This window comes from Suillus plorans, assembly GCF_016647745.1.
Source record: "Suillus plorans strain S12 chromosome Unknown HD556scaffold_74, whole genome shotgun sequence".
NCBI classification, from domain to species: Eukaryota; Fungi; Basidiomycota; class Agaricomycetes; order Boletales; family Suillaceae; genus Suillus; species Suillus plorans.
In genome coordinates, this window is record NW_024537458.1 from 34,299 (window position 1) to 57,632 (window position 23,334).

Consider the following 23,334-nt stretch of genomic DNA (forward strand, 5'->3'; position numbering starts at 1 on the left):
AAGACCATGGAATGTTATGTTACTAACTCCGAGGGGCACAACAGAGTAAGTTGGACAGATGCACACAGTCATAACAGCCTGAGAGTCAACAAATCACGTGGAAACTTCAAAGTTCAAGTTGAGGCCATTTCTAAAACACGATCACGTGACACGGCGCGTCGGTTTGTTGGACTGTGTTTGGTTTCTGTGCTTTACGGCGTGGTCCTGCCACCTGGAATACTTTCGTAGTGTTCGACCACAATAGTCATGTCCCTCAAGGACATCGGAAAGTACGATGTATCTGAAGAGGCGCAAGCTCTCAAAGATAAATTAGCAAGCCAAGGTGCGTTTTGAGCGTGTAATTTAACAATCTTTCCTAACTTGCTGCTCAGACACTGAGAATGCAGGCCTACGAAGCCGCCTAATGAAGAGAGAGGCCGAGCTAGAGGAGTTAAAGACATCGTTAAATGAAACATTGTACAAGGTCATTTTGACTTCCGTCTACTTGATCATCCAAGTCCACTCACTTCCTAGCTCAACAGCTCAGCACCGAGGCCGATCGTGCTCTCAGGCTTGAAAGCGATCTGGCGCGGCGCTCAGACGAACTCAAGATCGAGAAAATGGCTTCTAGGAATGGAGAAGCTGCACTTTTTGCTGCGCAGGATAGACTGAAAGCTGAAGAACGAGCAGCACGAGAGCTCGAGGCAACGCTTGACACCATGTCTTGCCAGTCCGAGTCAGTCAGGGCTCAAACTTTTAAACTGGAGACAGAGAAGCGAAATATGGAGTCTCGCGTGCGTGAGCTAGAGAGGATGTTGGAAAGTACAAAACCCCAGCCAACAGCTAACTCTCGATTGCCGCAGCGAAATGGGAGGCCTCGGTCTTCCTCTGTGTCTAGTTTCAGATCACCAGCATTGGAACAAGAACTCAACGATACCAAAATTCTCCTGGCGGATAAAGAGAAGGCCTTGCGCGACATGGAAATGAAACTCACTCGAGCTCAGGAAGACCTTGTCAAGACACAGAATACGCAATTTTCAGTGGAGAAGGCTATGCAGGCCCGTATCGCGGAGCTCGTATCAGTAATAGAGGACAAGAATGAGGAGCTGGAGGTGCTGAAATCAAGTCAGGGCGCGGGGAACGCAATGGAGAGGGAGGAAGAGTTGGTGAAGAGGATCGACGAAGATGAAGTGAAGATAAAGACATTGGAAAGCCTCCTACGCGAGCAGCAGAGTGGACCCACACAAGCAACGTATGATAAGCTGCAAAGAAGGCTACGTGCTGAATCGGAGAAGCTTACCAGCTCAGAGAAGAGATTGCGAGACCTGATGGAGGAGAAAAAGGAAGCACAAGACGCATGCACTAATACTCGCCAGGAGCTGGACAGAACGGATCGGCTTCTCCAGGACAGCAAGGAGCGTATTAGAGCTATGACGGTCATTGAGAGGTATGCTATGCTTGGCCACCAGCCCGATAGATTGCTGATATTGAACTAGTGGATTAAAACAAGAGATTATGGACCTTCGGAGCAATGAGGAGTCAGCGCGGCGTTCGACGGCCACTGACCAGGACCATATGGATATCGATGTTGACGACACCCAATCCAACTTCGACAGCAGCTTCCTGTACCCAAATTGCTCTACTCCATTGCCTCCGGCCAAGGCCAACCTTTCTGCTCACCCCGGTGAAGCAACGCTCGCCAATTACATCGAAACATTGCTCGCCGCTGTAGACAGAATACGAAGCGAGCGAGATGACCTACGACGCACCCTCGAATTCTCCTCGACCGAGGCTCGAATCACAGTCCAAACATTGGAGAAGCGCATCCACGAGCTCACACAGGAGGCGGATGGGGCTTCGGCCTACAATCGGCGGAACAAACGTCTTGTCCTTTTCATCACAGCCCTGGGCGTCGTTGTGAATCACCTACGCAGTCGTTTGCATGCTGCTGAGCAAAACCAAGTCCTGGACCACTCCCAATTAGTCGCAGAACGAGATGCCATGTTACGAGACCTTCAAAGCAAGTTCGAGGTCTCGTGCCAGCAGTTGACCGTATCGGAAGAGTCGCGTAATCACCTGCTCCTACTGGTCACAGAGCTGGAAGCCAAAGTTCAATCTCTGGCTGCCGAAGTACAGGCAGCGGAGTCATCTCACGAGGATACCCGCGATGCGCTCCAGCGAGCAGAGGAACAATTAGTTGACCTTACAAGAACGTATCAGAACATCGAATCCGAACGTAATTCACTCAGCCTCCAAGTCACAAATCTCCAAACAGACTTGGAGGCTGCACAGGAAGAATTAACGGGCGCTCATGTCCGCTATAGCGCTCTGCAAGCGCAACAGTTATCCACCATGTCAGCGACTGGGGTAGCTCACGCGCTTCGTGAACAGATACAGGAACTTGAAGGTCGTGTCAACCGCCGCACGGAGCAGATCGGCGTTCACCAACATGACATTCGCCGCCTGGAGACCAACCTCAAACTCCAGGAGGAACGGATCTCGGAGATGATGTCGGAGCTGGAGATGATGTCCGCGCAGAAGGAAGCAATGGTTGAAGACTGTGCAGAAGCTAGAGATGCTCGCGACCAAGCTGTCAGCAACCTCGAGGCAGCAGAGCTTGAGGTGGAAAAGTTGCAGGACGAGAACGACAATCTCAAAGCGACCCATGACGGTGAGCTATCCTCTATGGTAGCCATCGTGGCCAAAGCGATGTCGAATGCTCGCTGCGCCCAAAGCATGGTCGACCAGCACCTCATCAACGAACCGCAGATGTTATCCAAGATAGCCGTCCTTGAGGTCCATAACTCGAAGCTCTCTGAAGATATACGAGTGCTTGCTGGCGAGAAAGAAGTGCTTATTCGAGACTTGGCAGAGAGCGTCGCATCACAGAGTTGTCTTGAAGCTCTCCGGACAGAAGAACATGCCGAAATGGGTCAGCTAGTGGTCTCGCTTGCGACTGTACACGAGGAATTGAGCAACAGCGACTGCAATTTGGAGAAGTCTCGTCAAGAGGTTGCAGCTTTACAAGCTCAACTTTCATCTTTCCGCTGCGCACTCGAAGATAAAGCAGCCACTTTAGAAGTTCGCGATGCAAAGCTGGCCATTCTTGAGCAAAGTCTCGCTGAGATATCCAATGAGTCAGCCGCTGCTTTGACTCGTCGCATTTCGGAATATGAAGGACAGCTGCAGTCATTGCACGACGAACTCGATGAACTTCGCTCCCGCCATCAGATCACCTGCAAAACCTTGACTAGAGCTCAGGACGACCTTCAGGAACGCATTCAGGCGTCGCAAGCTGGCGAGAATAGCGCCGAGCTACAAGATCTGCATGCTCGCCATGCTGTCGAGGTCGGGGACTTACAAGAGCGCGTCAAGCACACGGACCAAGAGCTCTCACAAGCTACGCAGCTTTTACAAAGTGCCGACCTTCGCTTTGCAGAAGTGCAGCAATGCAATCGAGAATTGAAGAATCAGATCGCAGCTCTCACGGACGACGCACAGAGAAGAGCCGTGACGGAGGACTCTCTACGTGCCAGACATGTTGAAGAACTTGATGTACTACAGAAGACGCTTTCCAACACCCAGAACGAACTCGCTGCTGCCAAAGAGGAATGCCAGCATCTTGCAAGTCTCGTGGAACAGTCAACTGGCGAACTCAAATTAGCAAAGCAAACTCACATTGACGCTCTGCGACAAGCAGAGCAACAGATCCACGAATTGCAGGACGATCGGGTGAAAAAAGTTGCTGTTCTCGAAGCCAATGAAAAAGATCTTCAAGACTTCCGTATGAACCTTGACGAACGATCCCGGGAGCATGATTTGCTGCGCACACAGTTACAGAATGAGATCGCCAGTCGCAAGCAAGATCAAGCAGCTTTCAATGACCAGCTCTCTTCTCATGCAGATTGTCAAGCCAAATTTGATGCTCTCGAAACAGAACTTCGACAGGCGAATGAGCAGGCTGAAGCTGAGTTATCGAGTCTGCTGGCAGAGAAACAATCGCTGCAAGTAGAGAACACCAGCTTGGAAGCAGAGATTCAGCGCTCGATGTCGTTAACGAGATATCTGGAGCAACAAGTACGGGAGAGGTAAGTAGGCTCGCCATTTTCACAGGCACAAAGTTGACAAGCAATGAACAGTGAAATATCTAATTCCTCCCTCAAGGAGACCCTCGAACAGGTACAGCTTCGACTCGCTCAGTCTGAAAAGGCGGGCAAAGCGGCCGAACTTAGCCTTGCACTCCAAACAACACAACACGAGAAGGCAATATCATCCCTCCGGTGGGAGTTGGACGCGGTCCGTTCGGAACCAAAACTTCATGACGTTGTCGCTGAATTGGAAGAGAGAACTCGCGAAATGGATCAGCTATTGCAAAGCAAGTGTGCTGAAATTGAAGACTATGACGATCGGATATTGGAGCAAGTGAATTCGCTTGCAGTTCCCTCACATAAACTAACGTTATGACAGAGCTTTGAAGGCGAACAAGAAATTGTCTACGAAAGTGGAATCTCTGACACGCAAGGTACAGAACCTTCAAAGCAAACTTGCTTCTGCCAAAGAATCTGCGCAAACCTCACCGGCCAACCTCGCTGCACCGTCTGTGCAAACAGCGCAGCCACTGCCCATTGTCCCTCCTGTGCCTCGGGTGCCTGTGTTCACGGATACTAAGCCAATCCTGGGACGAGATCGAGCCATGTCAAACACCCCAGCAGCATCCCAATCACAAACACCGGAGAGGAAACCTATGCAGTCAGGTATGACGCAAACTGGAATCCCTGAAGAGGAAGTACCGACATCTGCGGGTAAGAAGAGACGCGCACCAGAACATGATGACAGGGAAACTGTTCCACCCGAGGGCCGTTATACGAGTGACTCGGACATGCAAGCGGCCACTACGCCACGTCTCCGGAGAACATTGCACTCAAGCCGATCCGGATTTACGCCGATACGCTCTGCCAGAAGCATAACCAGTCTGCCTTCACCAGGAAGACGAGCCACAACTACTATCTCAGACGTGACGAACAGTCCTCGGTCCACATCTGACCCTCAAACCTCTAGAACTTCGTCTAAACGGACCTGGTTGGGGAAGATCAGAGGCGGAGTGCCGCAATCCAATAATTTAGGTGGCAGAGTTGTATCCTCGCGAGGAAATGTGTTTGAGAAGATGCCAGATATTCCGAGATCGTCATGATGGACTCTGTTCCTTAGTGTTGTAGCATCTACCTTTACCTACTTGTGTATTTCTAGTCAGTCAGTACCCGTACACTCCATCGAAACGTGGTCACAAACACTCTAGCTATAGCGAACTTGAACCTGTGCGCTGGAAACTCGAAGTAGTAACTGTTGCACTTCAAACTTTACCGGCAAGCATCACGGCAGTCACCATCTGATACTTTGTCTCTGGTCATCACTGTTGTACTGCACCACCTGGTTCGCCTGCCGCTGGTTAATTTTGGAGCAGTTTGATTGTGTTATTCATGATCATAGGACAACTTGAAGGCTAACTGAGTGTCCCTACGCCGCGACTCGGAAGACACGCCAGCAGTCATGTTCAGAGAGAGACACGTTCTTGCCGATCTTTCGACTGGTCAAAGAGACCCTGATGACTGGGAGATTGGCAGGCTACGAACTGCTGACTATCTGTTGGACACAAGAGTGCTGACTTATGAATCTACATTGAGCCTTTTGGCTGTTGGTGAGATCTTTCAACTTGAGTCATCTTTGAACTGTGACTCAAGCGCTGCTTTCTTTTTGTTTCCAGGCACGGCAGGTGGCCTGATTTATGTGGTGGGCGGTCCTGGCGTAGAGAGTTCAGTGCAGACGCCAGAAGGTTCTCCCGTCAAGATCTTGCAGCTTGCCGCCTCCACGGACAGACTTCTCTCCGTCGGTAAGCCGACCGCCAATACGTCAACCTTTCGTAATTCTATACCACTAGATGAGCGCGATCGACTCCATATCTGGAACTTAAAAGATTTGACCGAACCACCGAAGTCAACGAGATTTGACCATGCTATCAAGTGCGCAAGCAATCGATCGCTGTAATAATGACGTTTGCTGACCCGCAGTGTCTGAACACAAGTGCTGTTATGTTGTCACCTTCACATACCCATGTGGGCACTGAAACTCAAGAGTTTCTTCAACATTTCTAAGATTGCTCTTTCCAGGTTTTTCTTGCCCTGCAATCGGGAGAGATCAGAACATATGATCTTCTGTGTTTGAAGAAGTCACCCTATGTTATCCCGAACTTGTGGAATATGTTTCAGACTAAGATCGCGAGCAGTGTGGTAGATCCCTTGCATGCATTGCCTGGTTGGTCCGTCCAACAACTCTGGCATGTTGCAGTCGAGGCGTGCTTACATTGGACCTTAGCAACATACCTGTCGATTTAGTCGCACATCCGCGAGACCTCAACTTGATATTTGTAGCCTTCGGTGGTCAGTCATTTCTATGGTCAAATACAAGTACCTGAAACAGTCTCTAGGGGGGGTTGTACTGTACGACCTGGTGTGTATCTGAACTCATTGTCACTGTGTGTCTAGTAACTGTTCATTCCCTTCTCAGTCTTCACGCAACATTCTACGGGCGTACGAACTTGTAATCCCTGCTGGTGCACCAGGAGGGGGAGGATATCACCAATCCGTGAGTCGGAGCTTTCCAACCACAATCTATCATGAACTCATAATCTCCAAGAAAGTGCTCACACACCGGCGGCCTTTCGTTACTTCTGTAGCTATTCACCCAGCTGGGCATTTCTTTGCAGTGGGTTATGCAGATGGTTGTGTCGCCTTTTGGGCGGTAGAAGACGAAGATCAGCCTCTGATGGTGCGAACATCCACAGAATTGGATGTTAATGTCATAAATGGAGAGGAGCTTGAAAAGTTTCTGCAAAATGGGGGTCCTTCAGAAGAAAAGGGGACTAATTTGCCAGAACGTCAGCCGATCTATAGGGTCGCTTGGTGTGGTTTCCCGAACTCCTCAGATCCCCGAGGAGGAGCGACTGCTCTCGTCTTTCTGGGAGGCGACAGAATTGACGACCCTTGCCGTTTAACTGTATACACAATGCCCGCTCTCAATTCTCCGGAACCTCCTGCTCCATCTGGTTCCAAAACTGGGCTCCATGCTTCTATCCGAAATGCAATGCGACTTTCGGTAATTCCGTTAGAAACAACCTATTATCCATCATCAGGGCCTGTTTATGACTTCGTCGTCTTTCCAAAGGCTAATCCACATTTTTCTGGCTGCTGGGATCCTGTTGCCCTGCTTTTTCTCACTGCAGCCTCCCCTGATTCACGGATGGTTGAGGCCCGACAGTTCCTGCCTCCGAAAATGATGTTTCCGCTGCCGGAAACAGACACCCAGAATAACAGCGAACACGGCGATGTTATACATGACCTTCCCACGACGCTTGAGGATATGACACTTAGCGGAGTAGAGCCTCCACCAATGCACGTTCCTTCAAAATTGTACAGTGGGCTTGGCGGGGTATCTTATGCACAGCTCTTGACTCTGCAACGAGGTGTGCATGATGTACTTGTGGGACAACAGCCCGTGCTTGGTGATGGGGATTTACCTGTCGTCGGGGGGTCTGCATGGATAGACGATAAAAGACTCAGTGAGCTAAGGCTCTCCAGGGTACTGATCAATTGATTTCCCATAATTATTGATCATTAATACTGCGCTTCAGAGCCATCCGCGCCGAATCCTTATCACCTGTCATCGCGACTCAACTGTCCGATTCTACGATGCCAGTCCTCAGCTTCTCATTAGCTCCAGCACAGCACCTCTTCAGAAGCATTACCCTTTCGCGATTCATGATCTCACTATAGATCTCAGTTGTCTACCACTTTCCAGTGCCCCAGAAGTCGCCACTGTTCAAGTAGCCCCCGAATCCTTGGAGTGTATCGTGCTACTGAAATCAGGCGACCTTTTGGTATATCGATTGAACGCAACGCAAGTCGACCCTCCTATCGAAATAGAAGGAAATACAGAGTTTGTCCTGCTGCGTAATGTCGCTTTACGACCAGGGACGAGGTACCGTCCCTTCTTGATGCTGCCTCGTGGTAATGTTTCTTTGACATGTTGTGCATTATCGGACATAGGTATGCTCTCCTTGGGACCCAGTGTTACATGAGTTGCTTAACGTAAGATAGGTTTCATTGGTGTTGGTTATATCGATGGCTCTGTCGCAGTGATCGATCTGCGTGGACCATCTCTCCTCAGACCCCAGCGTCAGAAAAGGCAGTCTAAGCTTCTGGTCCGCAATCAAGATGCAGACCCTGTTGTCTCCCTGACGTGGACCGTTTCTGCTGTCAGCATGGGTATGCGCTGATATATGCGATAAAACTCTATCTCATCCCATGACTAGATGCACAGCTAGCTGTGCGGCTGATCGCCATACATGAGTCTGGCAACACGCAGGTCTTCAAGATCATCCGGGATCCCGAGTCTTCGATGTATGATTTTGCACATGATGTCACCAGGGTCGAGGGCCTCCCAAATGTCATGCAAGGTGGTTCATTCGTGATCGATTCGCAGAAAGGTACTACTTGGCATGCCGATCGATCACGTTTTGCTGCTGCTCTCCAAACTGGAGACAGCAATCCTGCACGTTGCTTCTGGGTGACCGCAAGTGCCAAGGGTGCTCGTTGTATGCTTGGTATCTCAGGGGAGAGGATTTCCAAAGTAGAGTGGAATAGCAAGAAAAACAAAGTTGGACACGTTCAAGTGATTGAGAAGAACAGTGAGCTCATTGACTCAGAGCTCAACAATCAGGCTATTGCTAACAACAAACCCAGATTCTCACGTGCTCGTAGCATTTAATGACAAACCAGAAGCTATGGTTTATTCTTTACCTTATCTTGAACACTTGCATACATTCTCTCTCGCAAAAATATGTGAAAAGTACGTACTCCAAATTGCGTTGGCTATGCTCTTGATTTTTTATTCGCCAGTGTCGTGTCTGTGGACGAAACGGGAGATTTCATTGCCTTGATGCGCCACGATTCAGGCGTACTTGAACAAATTGTATTTGGTACACTTTTCAAGACTCGTCGTGTTTATGATCACCCAATCGTTGATCTGACAAGCTTTCGCCACGAAATTCCCCCTTACCCACAGCCAGTGTCCGTTGGCCCCCCTTCGTTACTGGGCTCATGGTTCCGGTATGGGAAACCCATTATGACTGGAGAACAGCTCGACGCGCTACGTATGTTGAGTCACTCGAACACCTTTAATTCTTGATCTGGATCGTCGATATAGTTGCGGGTCCCGACAGACCTATACCGCCGCCGGATCATATGCAAACATCACAAGACACGGCCGCCACTTATGAACCCGGTGTCATGAAGACGATGGAGAACGCTCGCGATGGCGTCTACAACCGTCTAAACGATGCTCTTGCTGAAAGGGGGTGCGTATATGATCGTCCGACCACTTCTCCGATATCAGTGCTAAACGAGAACCAAAGGGAGATGCTGGGAAACATTGAGCAACGGATTGATTCCCTACAACAAGGGAGCAAAGATATGGTGACGCAGGTGAATCTTCGGCTACTAGTTATCATATTTGTGCGCGGTGCTAACCTCGATTAGGCTAAGAGACTTGCAACTGAGCAAACCGCTAGACGTTGGTTCGGCTTCTGAGTTGACCAACAAGATACACGTCAGCCAACGACACCCGAAATTCGAAGTTCTCGATGTATACCAATATGTATATCCTCCGTGTACTATAGGAAACTCCAGCTATGTAATAATATATGATGTAGGATATGATATGTATGCAGTCTTCTGATTGCCAGTGTTGTTCACTGCTGGTTTTCCAGAGTGCGCGATGCCTTGATCAACTCCCTCATTCTTGAGTTTGGAAATAACTTCTCATCTGACCATCGGCCCTTAGCTGCCTCTACGGCGAAAAGCCCGAGGTCCTCGATCGGTATATACATGGAGGGTAGGATGGTCTTCATGATGGGCGTCATGAGGCAATCCATAGACCTTGCTGTTCGTGAACGAATGTTCTCTCGGTCTGACGCTTTGAAAGGGAAGAAGTAACCAGGCCGCATGACAGATGCATTGATGTTGGAGGACGGAGGGAGATCAAAGAGAGCTTTTTCAGTCATGCCCTAGATGCAGCGTGAGCATTCCAATGCTTGCGAGTGCTGACGTATCAAGCAACAGGCGCATACCTTGATTCTCGCAAACTTGACATTACTCTTGCCAGATGGATCTGCGCCCTCTCCTGAAACAAAAACAAATCTGAAAGGCTCTCCCGTTTTGTCCTTCGTCCCTGCTTCTTGCAGGGAGTCCACAAAGTGCGTGGTGTAGTCGTATGTGATGCGAGTATATTCTTCGTCTGACAGGCCTACTGAACTCTTTCCCAGTGCCCAAATGCAAGCGTCATGCCCTGCCAGACGAGCAGGGAGATCACTAGGGTAATCCAAGAAGTCTTTCAGAACTATGACTTCTGTCTTGTCGTTTTCGGGTATATCCATCCATGATGGGAGTGCTCTACGAGAGAGCACCGTGATCTTCGTGATAGCTGCATCCAATACTGCTTGACGAAAGATCTGGATACCAGCTGACAGATAAGTAAGGATGTGTTGAGTTTGGGACTTCACATCTGAATAGAGATGGTAACATACCAGCACCAGTGACACCTGTTAAGACGAGCTTCATGATTGAAAGTGGTTGAAAGGTTGTCTTGGATGACTTGCCTTCCGCTGGTGTAATACGTGGGTTTAAGTACCCCTTCAAGTCATTATAAGCGCTTGCGCAATAGCATAGCAACACGCTGTCACGCTGTGGGCTGACGCAGTCAGCCGGCTAGACCCTCAAAGTGACCATAATCAAGGGCGGGTTATAGTGCACACGCATCATGATAAGAGACCGTGACGCAATGTTCAAGCCGGCTTACGCGAACAAATGTGACTTCAAAATCACTGCCGGAGACTGCGCGGCGGCGGCAACATTCATCATGTAAATCACATATCCCACAGTAGTACGACGTACTTATACGACTCACTATTTGCCGAAGATGATGCAGAGAACTTCTTGATGTCAGATCCCTAGGAATCCATCCTGAGAGGTAGATGACCGTTCGTGACTTGACCGGCGTTTGTTGAAACTATACTTCTCGAGAAGACACTGTGACAAAAGAAATATTATTGTGACGGTGACGTGTTACTGCCGCTGCCTGCAACCGTGATACTTACCACCAATACGATACTATCAGGCATGGCAGATTATGAGTCTTTGCACAGGCAGTGCCGCACTCTGGAGTCTTTATTTGACACAAAGCTTACGTCGTACTCCCGCCTAGCATCAACAATAACAAGAAACCAGGATGACATCGAGGCAGGAGGCTCGCGCGAACGCTGGAAAGACGTCGAAGGCGAAGTCGAAGACCTCTTGGAGAAGGTGGGACACACGAGCACCCCAGCACGCATACAAGTAGCTTACAAGGACATATGTTTAGCTACGAGAAACTAATGATGAATTACTCGCACTCTCAAACAACCCGGACACCCCGCCCTCACAATCCATGTCCCGCGCAATTCAGAGACATGGTGAAGTCTATCAGGACTATGCCAAGGAGCTTCGCAGGACAAAGGTTTGTCCCGTTCTAATGTTATGTGGGCCCTGCTCTCATGACATTTCATAGACAAATGTCCAGCATGCACTTGACAAAGTAAACTTACTTTCGGGCGTTCGAAATGACATTGAGTAAGTTCTGATTCATTTGCGGAATTCCCGTTGATGATCCTCTCTTGCGACAGAGCATATAAATCTTCCGCAGCAGACTCACTACTGGCGGAAAGAGGGAGAATCGACAGCTCCCATTCGATGACAGACCAGATTCTTGAGTAAGTTTCATCCACACTCGTTATTCTTCTCTGAACATTATGCCGTAGCCAAGCATACGAAACACGAGCAGAATTCTCGCGTCAAAGCATGTCTCTGGCTAGTATAAACACACGCATGACTGGTGTCATAAGTCAGTATTCTACGCACAGTCGGAATAACACATGCTGACAATCAGCACAGGTACGATACCTGGCATCAACAATCTCCTTTCCATGATTAAGAGTCGACGGCGAAGAGACTCTATTATCCTTGGCATTCTTATTGGAGGGTGCTTACTCCTGCTGATAAGCTACATGTCGCGGTGATACCATTTTCAGTATTCATGGACCATTCAATGAAATTATATATTTCATACATTGGCAGTCATACAACGAACTTACATACCAGTCAACTGTTGTCCAGTCTGAGCAGGTTACCATGAACAACACTATGATTGTACTCGGTAAAAACTTTCTATTAACGCTCCCTGGTCGTTCGTTTGATGATTTTGCTAAGCCCGGTATGATTTCCTTGCACAAATTCCTTCCAATTGTTTTCCAAATGTCGGACGGCTCCCTGCTGGCTTTCGTCTACGACCTCTTCCCAGGATGACTCAACTGGCCATCCTTTCACTTCAGCAACTATAAGCACCATGTCCCAAGTGCGTTGCGTACAGTCTTCGATCTTGTGGCAGTCTGATTCAACGAGGATACGACGTGAAGAACATGCAGCAATCAGTGCTCGGTGATTTGGAGACCGACTATTGATAACCGTTGAGAGAGACAAAAATACATTTGGATGACGTTTCTGCAAAAGCCCGTTTAGCTCAACACAGGCAGATGAAACGGTCAGGTCACAGGTGCATACCTCAATGGACAGCCACGTTTGCGGGCTAAAGCCGCAGCTGTGAATATCAATGCTTATTTTCATCCAGTGCTCGCCATGCTTATCAGCCATGCGGTCCAAGAGTTCCACAGTAGCCATTTGCGATTTAACGCTGTGCATGCTGATGTTTCGACCTAGCTTTGCTGCTAGATCAAGCTGTGCTTCAAGGATAGCTAATTGATGCTCAAAGGGCACGGTGAAAGGCGTCAATTCTCCAGGCGACGAGAAGTAGTCGTAAGGCACGCGAAAAGCTCTGTCAATGCCAACTTCTCCGAGCATTGCGCTTGGAAAAGCCATTAAATTCTGACGAACGTCTTCCAGAACGGTTCGTAGGGTTACTGGTTCAGGTAGATGAACCAGCAACTTTTGAAAGGCCTCGAGGTGTTCGTCTGCATCCTTGAATATGCGCCTATAATGATTTTCCTTTGATTCATACGGTGCCAATGCGATCCAATGCGTGAACCACGGATGGTAACCTAGCATCAACATCAGCGGTTCTTTGGTATCACAGTGTTGATTGACCGATTCAAAGCTAACCAAAGGAAGGCACAACTTTGTCTGGGAATGCAGTAGCCAAGTCTCGCACTAATCCTTGGTCCGCCTGAAAAGTGGACATGGCACCGATAATGATGGGCAAATTGTCCATTGACTTTACTGGAATCTCTGAGTCGGTGGGATGACAATGTACATCGACGACATGTCGCAGGACTGATGGGGGAGGAAGGGTGTCCCGATGAGAAATAGTATCAGAAATTTCGTGCTCGTGACACATGTCGATAGCTCAACGCTCAGCGTCACTCCAGCTCGGCTCACAGGCTCGAGCGTATTAGTTCGGTGTGATCAAGCGGGGTGATCGACATGCACAAACAACTTCCATGCTTGGACTTCAATCATGTCTAAGTACAACTTTGAGGAAACACCCTGGATTATCTTTCTTCTCTAAATTCATGGCATGTACAGCGACACTCGATGTATCACCTCCGGTACATCGTTGGATGGACACCGCTCTTCAAAGGGATGCTTTTAAAAAGACTATCCCTATCCTTGCCGCCAAGGTTTCTGCTTCTAAAACCGGGTCTCTGCTAAAGTCTGATATCATGAAGAAGTATGTGACTTCGGCTGTCCAGAGATCATATCTAATATACTTCGAAGATCCCTCATGAATTTGCCAAAAGTACGCAGCGTTCTTCGGGACCCCCACGATGACCTCGAGAGGCTAGTATTGCTGAATGTATCTGAGGATGGTACTGTGTAGCTTTTTTTGATCGATTAACACACGCTTTTCTGATATCCCATCCGTAAGCCAGATGCCCTCTCGCCGGAGGTTCGCAACTTCTTGCAGGAACAGTCTGCTACGCTGGTGGTGCACAACCTAGAGTTGACTTACGACTACTGGACGGCTGGTACGAGCTGCGTGGTTCCTCGTGTCAATGATATTTATCTATGTCTAGATGAAATCTTACATTCCATATTGCCCGAGGAGCTTTGCAAGGGTTCCCCATCAGGGTTCGCAATTACTGGCCATCTCGGTGAGCGTGATGACATTCGCGTTTGATTGCCACTGATAGGCCCTTCAGCTCACATGAACCTCAATAAAGAATATCTACCCTATAAACATATCATCGGTCAAATCGTTCTGGATGAAAGTCTTGATTCCTCGAATTCTGAACTTCCGCTGATGTCATTTACCATAGAAAAATCCTATGATTAAAACAGTCGTCAATAAATTAGACAGTATTGATACAAAGTACCGATTCTTCAAGATGGAACTGCTCGCTGGAGAACCTAATTATGTCGTTGAGCACGTAAGTCAAATCTTTCTATGGAACGATCAGCTAAGAAAAACCCTAGCACGAGTCTAATTGCCGATTCACTTTTGACTTCACCCATGTTTACTGGAATTCACGGCTTCATACAGAGCATGATCGGCTTGTCCAACTCTTCCGACCAACCGACGTCATTGCAGATGTATTTGCTGGCGTGGGTCCTTTCGCAATTCCTGCTGCCAAGAAAGGGTGTGCGGTACTTGCTAACGATCTAAACCCCGAGAGTGCGAGGTACTTGAGCCAGAATATCGTTGACAATAAAGTGATGTGTTTCTTTCATTTGATATGTGCTTCGTTCTGACGTTGTTTGGTAGGTCACAAGTTTGGTCCGCGCTAGCTGCGAGGATGGTCGTGATTTCATTAAAAAGGTTATCGGCCGTGCGAGGGATCATCCTTTCCCCACATACACCGGGCCGAAACTTAGCAAGATGCAAGAAAAGGAGAGACGCAAGTTGCAACTAGCAGAATCTCGTCCAATAGCAGCACTTGGACTGGTTGATCTGCCAACCGTGGAGAATCAGTCTCCTCGTCACACTATTTCACATTTTGTGATGAATCTTCCGGACTCGGCGATCGACTTCCTCGATGCCTTCCGTGGAATTCTATCAGAAAGCGAATGGGACTTCGGCAATTACGCCAACATGCCTATGATTCATTGTCATTGCTTCACACGCGAACTCCATCCAGACAGGGCTGAAGCGGACATTATACAGGTGATGTTTGTGACTCAGTGCAAAGGCTATGCTAACTGTTGTTATTAGAGGGTTGAAAGTAAACTCGGACATAAGCTGGAGACAGAGGTGACATTGCATATGGTTCGGTCTGTTGCTCCAAATAAAGACATGTACTGTATCAGTTTTAGATTGCCTCGTGACGTGGCCTTTGCGCAGTAATAATAAGGGCGCCGACATTGCTTCTTGATTGATGCCCTAAAGCGGTGAGCCTATAGGAAATTCGGAATCAAGTGAATCCCGTTGTCTTTGGCATAAGTAGCATGTGAGGCTCGGCAGTTATTATGTAATCACCCAAGTTATTTATCCCCGCAATAGTACTGCATTGCTCTGTTGGAGTAAAATTTGGTCCTTCGCTCTTGTGCTAGTAACTACATCGCTGCAGGCTACCAGTTAGTGCTGCATAAGTATCCTTCCCCCCTAGACTTGCTTGCTTGCTCTCTCTTGCCATATAGACATACCTGATACCTCCTAGACACTAGTTCACCTCGGAGTCGTGACACTAGAACAATGACGCGCGCTATCTCCACAGTTCATTGCGACGCCGATGCGGTATCCTCCTCTTTGACTGGCTCCGCCTTGAAAAGTGTTCGAAGTGTGGTTGCAGCACCCGAGAACGAGATGAAGCGATGGAGAAGGATATTTGAAGCAAATGCAAAGGTCGTGATCGATGGGGAGAAGTATGTCATGATTCATTCTCAAGAAATTCACCCTCTTGCTGACTGTTCGGACGACAGATATCTTGACCCTGACAACTTTGTCAATGCTATCGCTCCGAAAAGCGATTCGACAAAAATAGGTCGTGCGCAATTTGCGATTCTTTTTCGTGTAGCCGACTCCTCGAAGCGGGGGTTGGTTTCTTGGGACGATTTCACAGTGTTTGAGACACTTCTCAAACGTCCCGACGCAGATTATTGGATAGCCTTTCAGTATTTCGATGTGTGAGTCTTTCCTTTCCATCCCATTATATATAGCAGCACTCAGACAGTGGTCACATTTAGGGACAGTTCGGGTACCATAACTTTTGATGAGTTCAAAAATGTGTTCTTGGCCAACGTTGGGCCATCTGCCATTCCTTTTGACTTTGACTGGTGCGTACTATTGGAATTCCAAATGATTTGTGTTTACCGTGGTCACAGTGATTGGGTTAAGCTATATCTTGGGCGAAAAAACGGCACACACGTTCTTGGATGTCAGTACGGATATTGCTCTAATTTCACATCTATTGACTTTTTTTGGTAGACAATGAATTCACCCAGCTGATGAAGGGCCTTCAGGGAGAACGTCTTCGACAGGCGTTTAAATATCTCGACAAGGATCAAGATGGATTTATTAGACCTGAGGAGTTCAAACAAATTATTTTGGTTTGTAAACGACTTATTCCTCACGATTTGCCCTTTATATACTTCCCTCATAACAGGAGATCGCTGGGCATAAACTATCTGATGCAGTCATTGAACGTCTACCTACGCTATGCACACTCACTCCTAGTGGGCGAATATCTTATTCCGAGGTCGTTGCATTCCAAAATGTTATCCGAGGTGAGCTTCATTGTTCTGCGACCTGGAAGCGACCCCAACTTTTGTATCGCAGAGATGGACATGGTGGAACGGTAATTCCACCCACTTGATATAGCTGTCATTAGCTAATACGTTACCAGTATTTTACGCGAGGCCACCGCCAAGTCAAAGGACGGACGCATTGATCAGTCTGACTTCCTTAATCACTCTGCTGCGATCTCGCGCTATGCTCTTTTCACGCCCATGGAAGCGTCTATCATTTTCCATTTTGCGGGTCGAGGTAGCCGTGAGAAGAGGCTTGCTCTGTTGGACTTTGCTCAACTCCTGGATCCGCAGTGGAGAGCCCCTCATGATGTTCTCGAAGCCAATGAAGTCAGGCCGAAGGCATCATTGCTTCAAGGAGTACTGAAGTCTGCCTACGGCTTTGTTCAAGGAGGCACGTTATCTATTGCACAACACTATCGCGACGCAACTCTAACATAAGTATAGGAATCGCGGGGGCTCTCGGTGCTACTATTGTCTATCCTATTGATATGGGTAAGTGATTATGAATTATGCTGTGTTGGGGATCTATCTAATTTGCTTATCTTGACAGTAAAGGTATGCTGTGCATTTCATCAGTAATTCTTTTAGTTCACAACAAGTCTCATTGGTTGGCAGACTCGGTGCGTTTTTGACTGTGTTTTCGCGAGTTTGGTTGCTGAACAACTTTAAGGATGCAAAATCAGCGGAGTACAGTGGTCGGTCAGATGTTGTACAAGAATAGCATCGACTGTGCTCAGAAAATATTCCGCAACGAAGGTCTCATGGGTTTCTACCGTGGCCTTGGTCCACAGTTGATCGTGCGTCATCGTTGTACTTATATATTTCGCCTCGCCTCAAGTTTCACTAGGGTGTTGCTCCAGAGAAAGCTATCAAGCTTACCGTCAATGACCTTGTCCGTGGTCGAGCCATGGATCCAGAGACAGGACGCATCAAGCTTGGTTGGGAGCTAATAGCCGGTGGAATGGCTGGTGGTTGTCAAGTGGTATGTCTTCTCTTTTTAAGACCGTATTCATGTTGCCCACAACGATGGCAGATCTTTACCAATCCCCTGGAAATTGTGTAAGTTTAAGCACCCCGTCATAACCTGGTCCTTACTCGAGTTTTCAGTAAGATTCGTCTTCAAATACAGGGTGAAGCTGCGAAGCTAGAAGGAGCAGTTAAACATGGTGCTGCCCACATCGTACGCCAACTGGGTGTGCTTGGTTTGTATAAAGGGGCCAGTGCCTGCTTGCTTCGCGACATCCCGTTCTCCGCCATCTATTTCACGGCATATTCCCACCTCAAAAAGGATGTTTTCCACGAAGGCTATAACGGAAAGCAATTGTCATTCCTGGAAACGTTGGGTGCGGCGGGCATTGCGTAACGTTTCTTGTGTTAAAAAACTTGTGACATGTGCTGATGGAGCGAGTTCACCAGTGGGATGCCAGCAGCCTACCTAACAACTCCTGCTGGTTCGTCCTCTTTTTTATTAGTACCCGTAACGATACCCATGAGATGCTTGTCACAGATGTGGTGAAGACTCGCTTGCAGGTGGAAGCGCGACAAGGTCAGACCCACTACAAAGGTCTCACAGATGCATTTGTCAAGATCAGTAAGTGCCGATGTCATCTAGCGAAGTTGAGATGCATGACTGGTATTTCCTCTAGATAAGGAAGAAGGTTTCAAGGCATTATTTAAGGGAGGACCGGCGCGTGTCCTCAGAAGTAGCCCACAGTTTGGCTTCACCCTCCTTGCATATGAATACTTGCAAAAGGTACATGGTCGTTGCTCTACCCCCTGAACCTACTAACATATAATCATCCTTGCAGTTCCTTCCTGTCAGTCCTCCTGTCTGGTTCATGGATTTGATACCTGATCATTTTCAACAGTACCCATGGCAAGACAACAAACCCGAAGTCAAGACTGCTCTGACAACACCAAAGCGGGATGAGATGTCTCAAATACGTGCGAGGAACGCCCTCAAAATATTACTAGACGTTCATGGAGACTTTGGGAGACGTGCGGCCAATTTCTCTCATCCCCTCGTGAAGCAAGCACCACCAACAGCCTCGCCATCGAAATCAACATGATGCACTATTTAATCCTCATCTATTGAACTTTATTTAGATGGAACAGTGCAGGAAGACAGTTCCCCGTTCTGGCTCATGTCGATGTTGCTGCCGACACATGCACTTGCTACTACATAGACTCAATTGCTCCTGCCAAACTATTGCAGTATACCGTAATACGATTGGATTATTTACATAAGCTTGTTATGCGTAGAGTATCAGATTCATAGACGTTCTGGGATGTTAGCCACAGTTGCACCACTACCCTTGGTCCTTGGTCCTTTGACAAATGCCGCTCCGTGAAGTCGAATTTCCTTCCGATCCTAAAGATCTGGAAGACACAAAAGAACAATTCTTGATTTTCTACTCCTCGCGTGTGAACGGGCAGCTATGGTGTCCTGTGAGTGCGAGTCTCACGTACAGCGACAACACAAAATCCTGACTGGTTGATCTGCTAGGATTGTGTAGCAGTAGATCGGACCATCCAAGATACCTTCGGTCCCGAAAATGGGCCATCTGCGGTGATCGTCTACGTTGGCCAAAAGCCCGAGTAGGCAGGCACATCGTGTCATCTGTGGACTGGCACTCAATTCTGCGATGATGCTCAGATGGAAAATACCCTCCAATGTGTTCAGAGGGGAGCCTTGGCAAGTCGCCTCAGTCCCCACGGTTATTAAGGTTGAAGATGTTAGTATTGGACCAATCCAATCTCACTGCTGCATAGCAATTTCTGATAACCTTATCGACAGTCCAAGGTAGCCGGTCGACTCGACTCCGATATCAACACACTTCTTGCGGCTTTCATCAAGGGATAGAGTGGTTAGGCTTGCCACTTTCGAGTACCAACTATTGGCCTTTTGGATTCAATGTTGTGTAATAGAAACGACTGAAGGTCAAACTTTTGAATAAACCCTCCTCCTTACTAAACTCCTACTCATACGCAACATCCACAAAATCTCCCTGATATGCGACATTCAATCACAACTAGCATTGACGACCCCCCGGCCCAGTGTAGCCCCGTGGAGGTTGCTTATGTACCTCCATGTGTCTTTGGAGTGCATTTCTTTCTACCATGCAATATCGCCGAGGTCAGAATGAGTATACTGAATGAGATCGATCCTTGCGTTATTAGCACAGAACCTCACCATCATGATGAGCCCTCATTGAGTTTTGCTCATAAATGGGTTATTGTAGTGTCTACAATGTCCCAATGAATATTGGCCATCTCTCTCGAGTGTCGTCGGTAGCCCGATGTAGGCATCCCATTATATGCACCGCGAAGTCGACATGATGCTCACGACCTCACAGATCGCTTACTATACCTCATACGAGCGCACGCGCAGGAGCTATTAAAGACTGGTTATGGGTGCGACTTTGGGAACTCGATGTCTGGCAGCTGTGCACGCGGTAGAAGTGGGTAGGCGACGACGACGACGACTGACAACACTCAACAGCCCAAGTTATTTACCTCACGTTTGTGTTACTTCATTTCTTGCCCTACACTGAACAGTACTAGGTTCAAGAACATGGAAGCGGGTCCATGTAATCCTACCGTTCACTCTCCTTGAAGACGAGTTTCATGACAAATGTTGAATTGACAGCGAGCAAGAAAGTACATGAAAGAGAATAATTGAACATGGAGAACGCTGCTATTTGAAGTTTATATTTTGTGGGTGTGCGGATAGCACTGACCAAGTTGTAGCAAACATTCATACTGCGTTATGGATGCCATGACGCTAGGAGATGGAGCGGGGAAGATGGAGAGGCAGAGTGCTTCGACAGGGAAATTATAGTAATCGGACTACATGAGGAGCAGTGCGGGCCTGGAGTTTGCATCCTGGCGCACAAGAACCATAAGATTAAACGTTGCCAAAAAATAGGATGCAATTGAGGATATATGTTGAGGACATGATGTACACTGGTGATGAAACTAATAGTTACGGATCTCGAGTAAAATCAGCACTTTTACCACCTGCTTTATGCGCGACTATGATTTCCCCGATCTTCATTTCTTTACCCGCCACGGCCTTCAGCATATCCCAAACCGTAAGGAGACCGACCGATACCGCAGTCAGTGCTTCCATTTCCACGCCGGTTTTGCCTTCGCATGTCACAGTAGCAGTACACTTTATGCTATACTCGAGGGCGCCTTCATCACCAGGCTGGGAAACTGGATGCACATCACGCTCAGGCGTCAATGTGACGGATACGTTGGATATCTGGATAGGATGACATAGAGGAATAAGGTCGGAGGTTCGCTTGCACCCCATGATCCCTGCCAATTGGGCGACTGTCATCACGTCCCCTTTGCTGCGAGCCTTTTGGATCGTCTCGTCCGTGGAGTCGACATCACCTGATCCTGTGACAAGGTTATATGCAGATCTTGGAATGTATATGCGACCGCTGGCAGTAGCACTACGCTTCGTTGCGTCCTTACTACCGACATCAACCATGCATGGCCGACCATCAGAACCAATGTGAGTCAAACTGAGGCTGGATTGACTAGATGATGAGCTCCAGCGTCGATGGATATGAGGTAACGATGGTGTATTATTGAGAAGGAAAGATTGTGCAGGAAGGCGGGGCAACGATCGCACTCCAGACTCGCGAGGCTGTATGCCTGGAAAGGTGGATTCATATCAGAACACTATATTGAACCATTCATACGCTAGTAGACTCGACCTCGATGGAAAGTACCTAACCTCCGATGAGTATCATAGGTCGGTTGGTTATGACATCAATGTCCTCCATTCCGGCGTGCTTCTCCTGTTTGCCTTGGACAGCGCGTCCAATGACGTTTAAGAGTTCTCGATCACTGGCGCCGCGTCGCATTTCATCTCTAAGTGATACTTCCTTGGCATCAAAGAGACAAACCTGGTTTATAGGTGAGTACATAGCACGCTCTAGTAACGACAAACATACTTTAATTTGCCCATCTGCTGTCAAACGCAGGCGATTGCAGGACGAGCAAAAATGATCTGACATGCTACTGATGAAGCCTAAACTACCAGTATGTCCCGGAATCTTCCAGGATCGTGCGGTGTCGTTGAGTTCGTCGGGTGCTCGTGTTATGGAAGGATATTCTCTTGAGATAATGTCCAAAAGCTGGCTGGAAGGGACCATCTTTGCCTTATCCCACTTGTTTCCTGTGGTGGTGTAAGTAAAGCCAATGATTGTCGGGGACACAAGATACCTGTGAAGGGCATGAATTCGATAAATCGAACAGATATATTTTGGTCCGTAGTCAATTTGACAAAATCCAGGACTTCTGAATCGTTGAGGCCCTTGATGATGACGACATTTAATTTCACTGATCGTAAGCCTTGACTGTAGAGGGCAGTACTGAGTGAACGGAGAACTGCATCGTGACCGGGACGCCGAGTCATAATTTCAAACTTGAAGGGATCCAGAGTATCAAGGCTGATCACTATCAGGCACGCGGTGTTGAATGCACGAAGAAATGACGGTCACCTCAGATTCAGGTGTGTTAAACCATTTTCGATATAAAGAGGCAGACGGCGGTGGAGGGCAATTCCATTAGTAGTCATTCCGATGGACTGGAGACCGAGTGGGCGGAGCTCGTTGAGGCGACCTGCACAGGTTTTAGCCAACGTTCAGAAGCATGGCGATGATAACTTGCGAATTATGCCGTCCAAACCTTTCCGGACAGTAGGTTCTCCCCCAGTCAAACGTATTTTAGTGACGCCGCTTCTCACAAAAAGATTTGCCAATCGGATGATCTCGTCGTCGGTTAAGATATGGTCGGCTGGTGATAGCTCTACTCCTTCGCTAGGCATGCAATAAAAGCCTACGTTGCGATCAGACTGATCAAATGGTTGAAGCAACAAATAAACTAAAGGACAGACATCGCAGATTACATCTCTCTGTCAAAGAGATGCGAAGATAATCGTGTCTCCTATGAAACGAGTCGATGAGTGCGGGTGAGAATTGACTTTGTGCATCGATTTGTGCGATTTTTGACTAAGGGCATGATGAGTTGAAAGTTCTACGCCAGATGGGTGATCATAGTACCTGAGCCTTCGCTCTTGGAGTCTTCTGCGAATAGTAGCGGAGACCAGTAGGCCCGTACTTGCGAGATATCGCGGAATATAACCAATTTGACCGTTGATAACTCATGTATCGGAAGAAGGAATAAACATAGTTTGCTCCTGAGAAAGGTTAGTATCTCATTCCTTGTGACCACCGGCAAGGTGTCAAATTGGTTCCGAGGGCCCAAAGGGTGAACATTTATGTAAATTAACCTCGTCACATGACATGACGTTCCTTACTGGAGATGTATTCGGCTTCCTCAAGTCCCCATTATCATTGCTCCTTATAACAACCTCCTTAACACACTAAGTCTACCTTACTTCCCTATTAGCTGTTCGCTCGTCTGAGCTGACTCAAACAACTCCCATTTTTCTTCTCTCTTCTTTTCCTTTCTCTTCATGTCGTCGACCATG

General features: G+C 48.0%; 9 protein-coding genes across 9 annotated transcripts; 6 read left to right on the forward strand and 3 right to left on the reverse strand.

Moving 5' to 3' along the window:
- Positions 1-246: 246 nt before the first annotated feature.
- HD556DRAFT_1246131 (uncharacterized protein) lies at positions 247-5,170 on the forward strand (the record flags this gene model as incomplete). The annotated part of the gene is made up of 10 exons (XM_041298585.1): positions 247-322; positions 372-463; positions 522-869; positions 945-1,426; positions 1,476-3,060; positions 3,169-3,489; positions 3,544-3,720; positions 3,814-4,067; positions 4,119-4,416; positions 4,457-5,170. The coding sequence occupies 10 exons, from the start codon at positions 247-249 to the stop codon at positions 5,168-5,170; spliced, it is 4,347 nt and encodes a 1,448-aa protein (XP_041155125.1).
- Positions 5,171-5,326: 156 nt separating this feature from the next.
- HD556DRAFT_1406870 (lethal giant larvae like, C-terminal-domain-containing protein) lies at positions 5,327-9,665 on the forward strand. Its single transcript, XM_041304023.1, has 17 exons — positions 5,327-5,674; positions 5,741-5,866; positions 5,915-5,996; positions 6,059-6,089; positions 6,144-6,292; positions 6,349-6,413; positions 6,461-6,483; positions 6,541-6,618; positions 6,670-7,611; positions 7,664-8,078; positions 8,130-8,297; positions 8,345-8,719; positions 8,775-8,880; positions 8,931-9,184; positions 9,238-9,388; positions 9,446-9,515; positions 9,570-9,665. Exons 1-17 carry the CDS (start codon positions 5,527-5,529, stop codon positions 9,618-9,620), a joined length of 3,234 nt encoding a protein of 1,077 aa, XP_041155126.1. The 5' UTR covers positions 5,327-5,526; the 3' UTR covers positions 9,621-9,665.
- Positions 9,666-9,707: 42 nt separating this feature from the next.
- Positions 9,708-11,104, reverse strand: HD556DRAFT_932018 (uncharacterized protein). The gene is made up of 4 exons (XM_041312063.1): positions 10,996-11,104; positions 10,616-10,779; positions 10,160-10,551; positions 9,708-10,096 (listed from the first exon to the last, which is right to left on the reverse strand). The coding sequence occupies exons 2-4, from the start codon at positions 10,647-10,649 to the stop codon at positions 9,782-9,784; spliced, it is 741 nt and encodes a 246-aa protein (XP_041155127.1). The 5' UTR covers positions 10,650-10,779; positions 10,996-11,104; the 3' UTR covers positions 9,708-9,781.
- Positions 11,105-11,207: 103 nt separating this feature from the next.
- HD556DRAFT_1246238 (V-snare-domain-containing protein) lies at positions 11,208-12,142 on the forward strand (the record flags this gene model as incomplete). The annotated part of the gene is made up of 6 exons (XM_041298593.1): positions 11,208-11,390; positions 11,449-11,583; positions 11,635-11,696; positions 11,750-11,836; positions 11,885-11,967; positions 12,018-12,142. 6 exons carry the CDS (start codon positions 11,208-11,210, stop codon positions 12,140-12,142), a joined length of 675 nt encoding a protein of 224 aa, XP_041155128.1.
- A 151-nt stretch (positions 12,143-12,293) lies between these two features.
- On the reverse strand, positions 12,294-13,473 carry HD556DRAFT_1246148 (uncharacterized protein; the record flags this gene model as incomplete). Its single annotated transcript, XM_041298587.1, has 3 exons — positions 12,294-12,623; positions 12,684-13,177; positions 13,239-13,473. The coding sequence occupies 3 exons, from the start codon at positions 13,471-13,473 to the stop codon at positions 12,294-12,296; spliced, it is 1,059 nt and encodes a 352-aa protein (XP_041155129.1).
- A 175-nt stretch (positions 13,474-13,648) lies between these two features.
- On the forward strand, positions 13,649-15,420 carry HD556DRAFT_1246103 (Met-10+ like-protein-domain-containing protein; the record flags this gene model as incomplete). Its single annotated transcript, XM_041298581.1, has 9 exons — positions 13,649-13,806; positions 13,854-13,945; positions 14,009-14,104; positions 14,153-14,230; positions 14,279-14,334; positions 14,396-14,506; positions 14,553-14,789; positions 14,842-15,240; positions 15,289-15,420. 9 exons carry the CDS (start codon positions 13,649-13,651, stop codon positions 15,418-15,420), a joined length of 1,359 nt encoding a protein of 452 aa, XP_041155130.1.
- Positions 15,421-15,768: 348 nt separating this feature from the next.
- HD556DRAFT_1246126 (mitochondrial carrier domain-containing protein) lies at positions 15,769-18,892 on the forward strand (the record flags this gene model as incomplete). Its single annotated transcript, XM_041298583.1, has 17 exons — positions 15,769-15,938; positions 15,996-16,199; positions 16,260-16,349; positions 16,398-16,450; positions 16,501-16,622; positions 16,679-16,799; positions 16,852-16,870; positions 16,919-17,218; positions 17,263-17,319; positions 17,494-17,620; positions 17,671-17,805; positions 17,857-17,882; positions 17,931-18,182; positions 18,240-18,274; positions 18,331-18,414; positions 18,470-18,576; positions 18,692-18,892. 17 exons carry the CDS (start codon positions 15,769-15,771, stop codon positions 18,890-18,892), a joined length of 2,103 nt encoding a protein of 700 aa, XP_041155131.1.
- Positions 18,831-20,025, forward strand: HD556DRAFT_930867 (uncharacterized protein). The gene is made up of 4 exons (XM_041312062.1): positions 18,831-19,271; positions 19,330-19,421; positions 19,480-19,558; positions 19,621-20,025. Exons 1-4 carry the CDS (start codon positions 19,161-19,163, stop codon positions 19,684-19,686), a joined length of 348 nt encoding a protein of 115 aa, XP_041155132.1. The 5' UTR covers positions 18,831-19,160; the 3' UTR covers positions 19,687-20,025.
- A 704-nt stretch (positions 20,026-20,729) lies between these two features.
- On the reverse strand, positions 20,730-23,083 carry HD556DRAFT_1406992 (uncharacterized protein). The gene is made up of 8 exons (XM_041304024.1): positions 22,904-23,083; positions 22,738-22,852; positions 22,512-22,679; positions 22,343-22,463; positions 22,065-22,291; positions 21,794-22,017; positions 21,574-21,745; positions 20,730-21,491 (listed from the first exon to the last, which is right to left on the reverse strand). The coding sequence occupies exons 1-8, from the start codon at positions 23,006-23,008 to the stop codon at positions 20,809-20,811; spliced, it is 1,815 nt and encodes a 604-aa protein (XP_041155133.1). The 5' UTR covers positions 23,009-23,083; the 3' UTR covers positions 20,730-20,808.
- Positions 23,084-23,334: the final 251 nt, after the last annotated feature.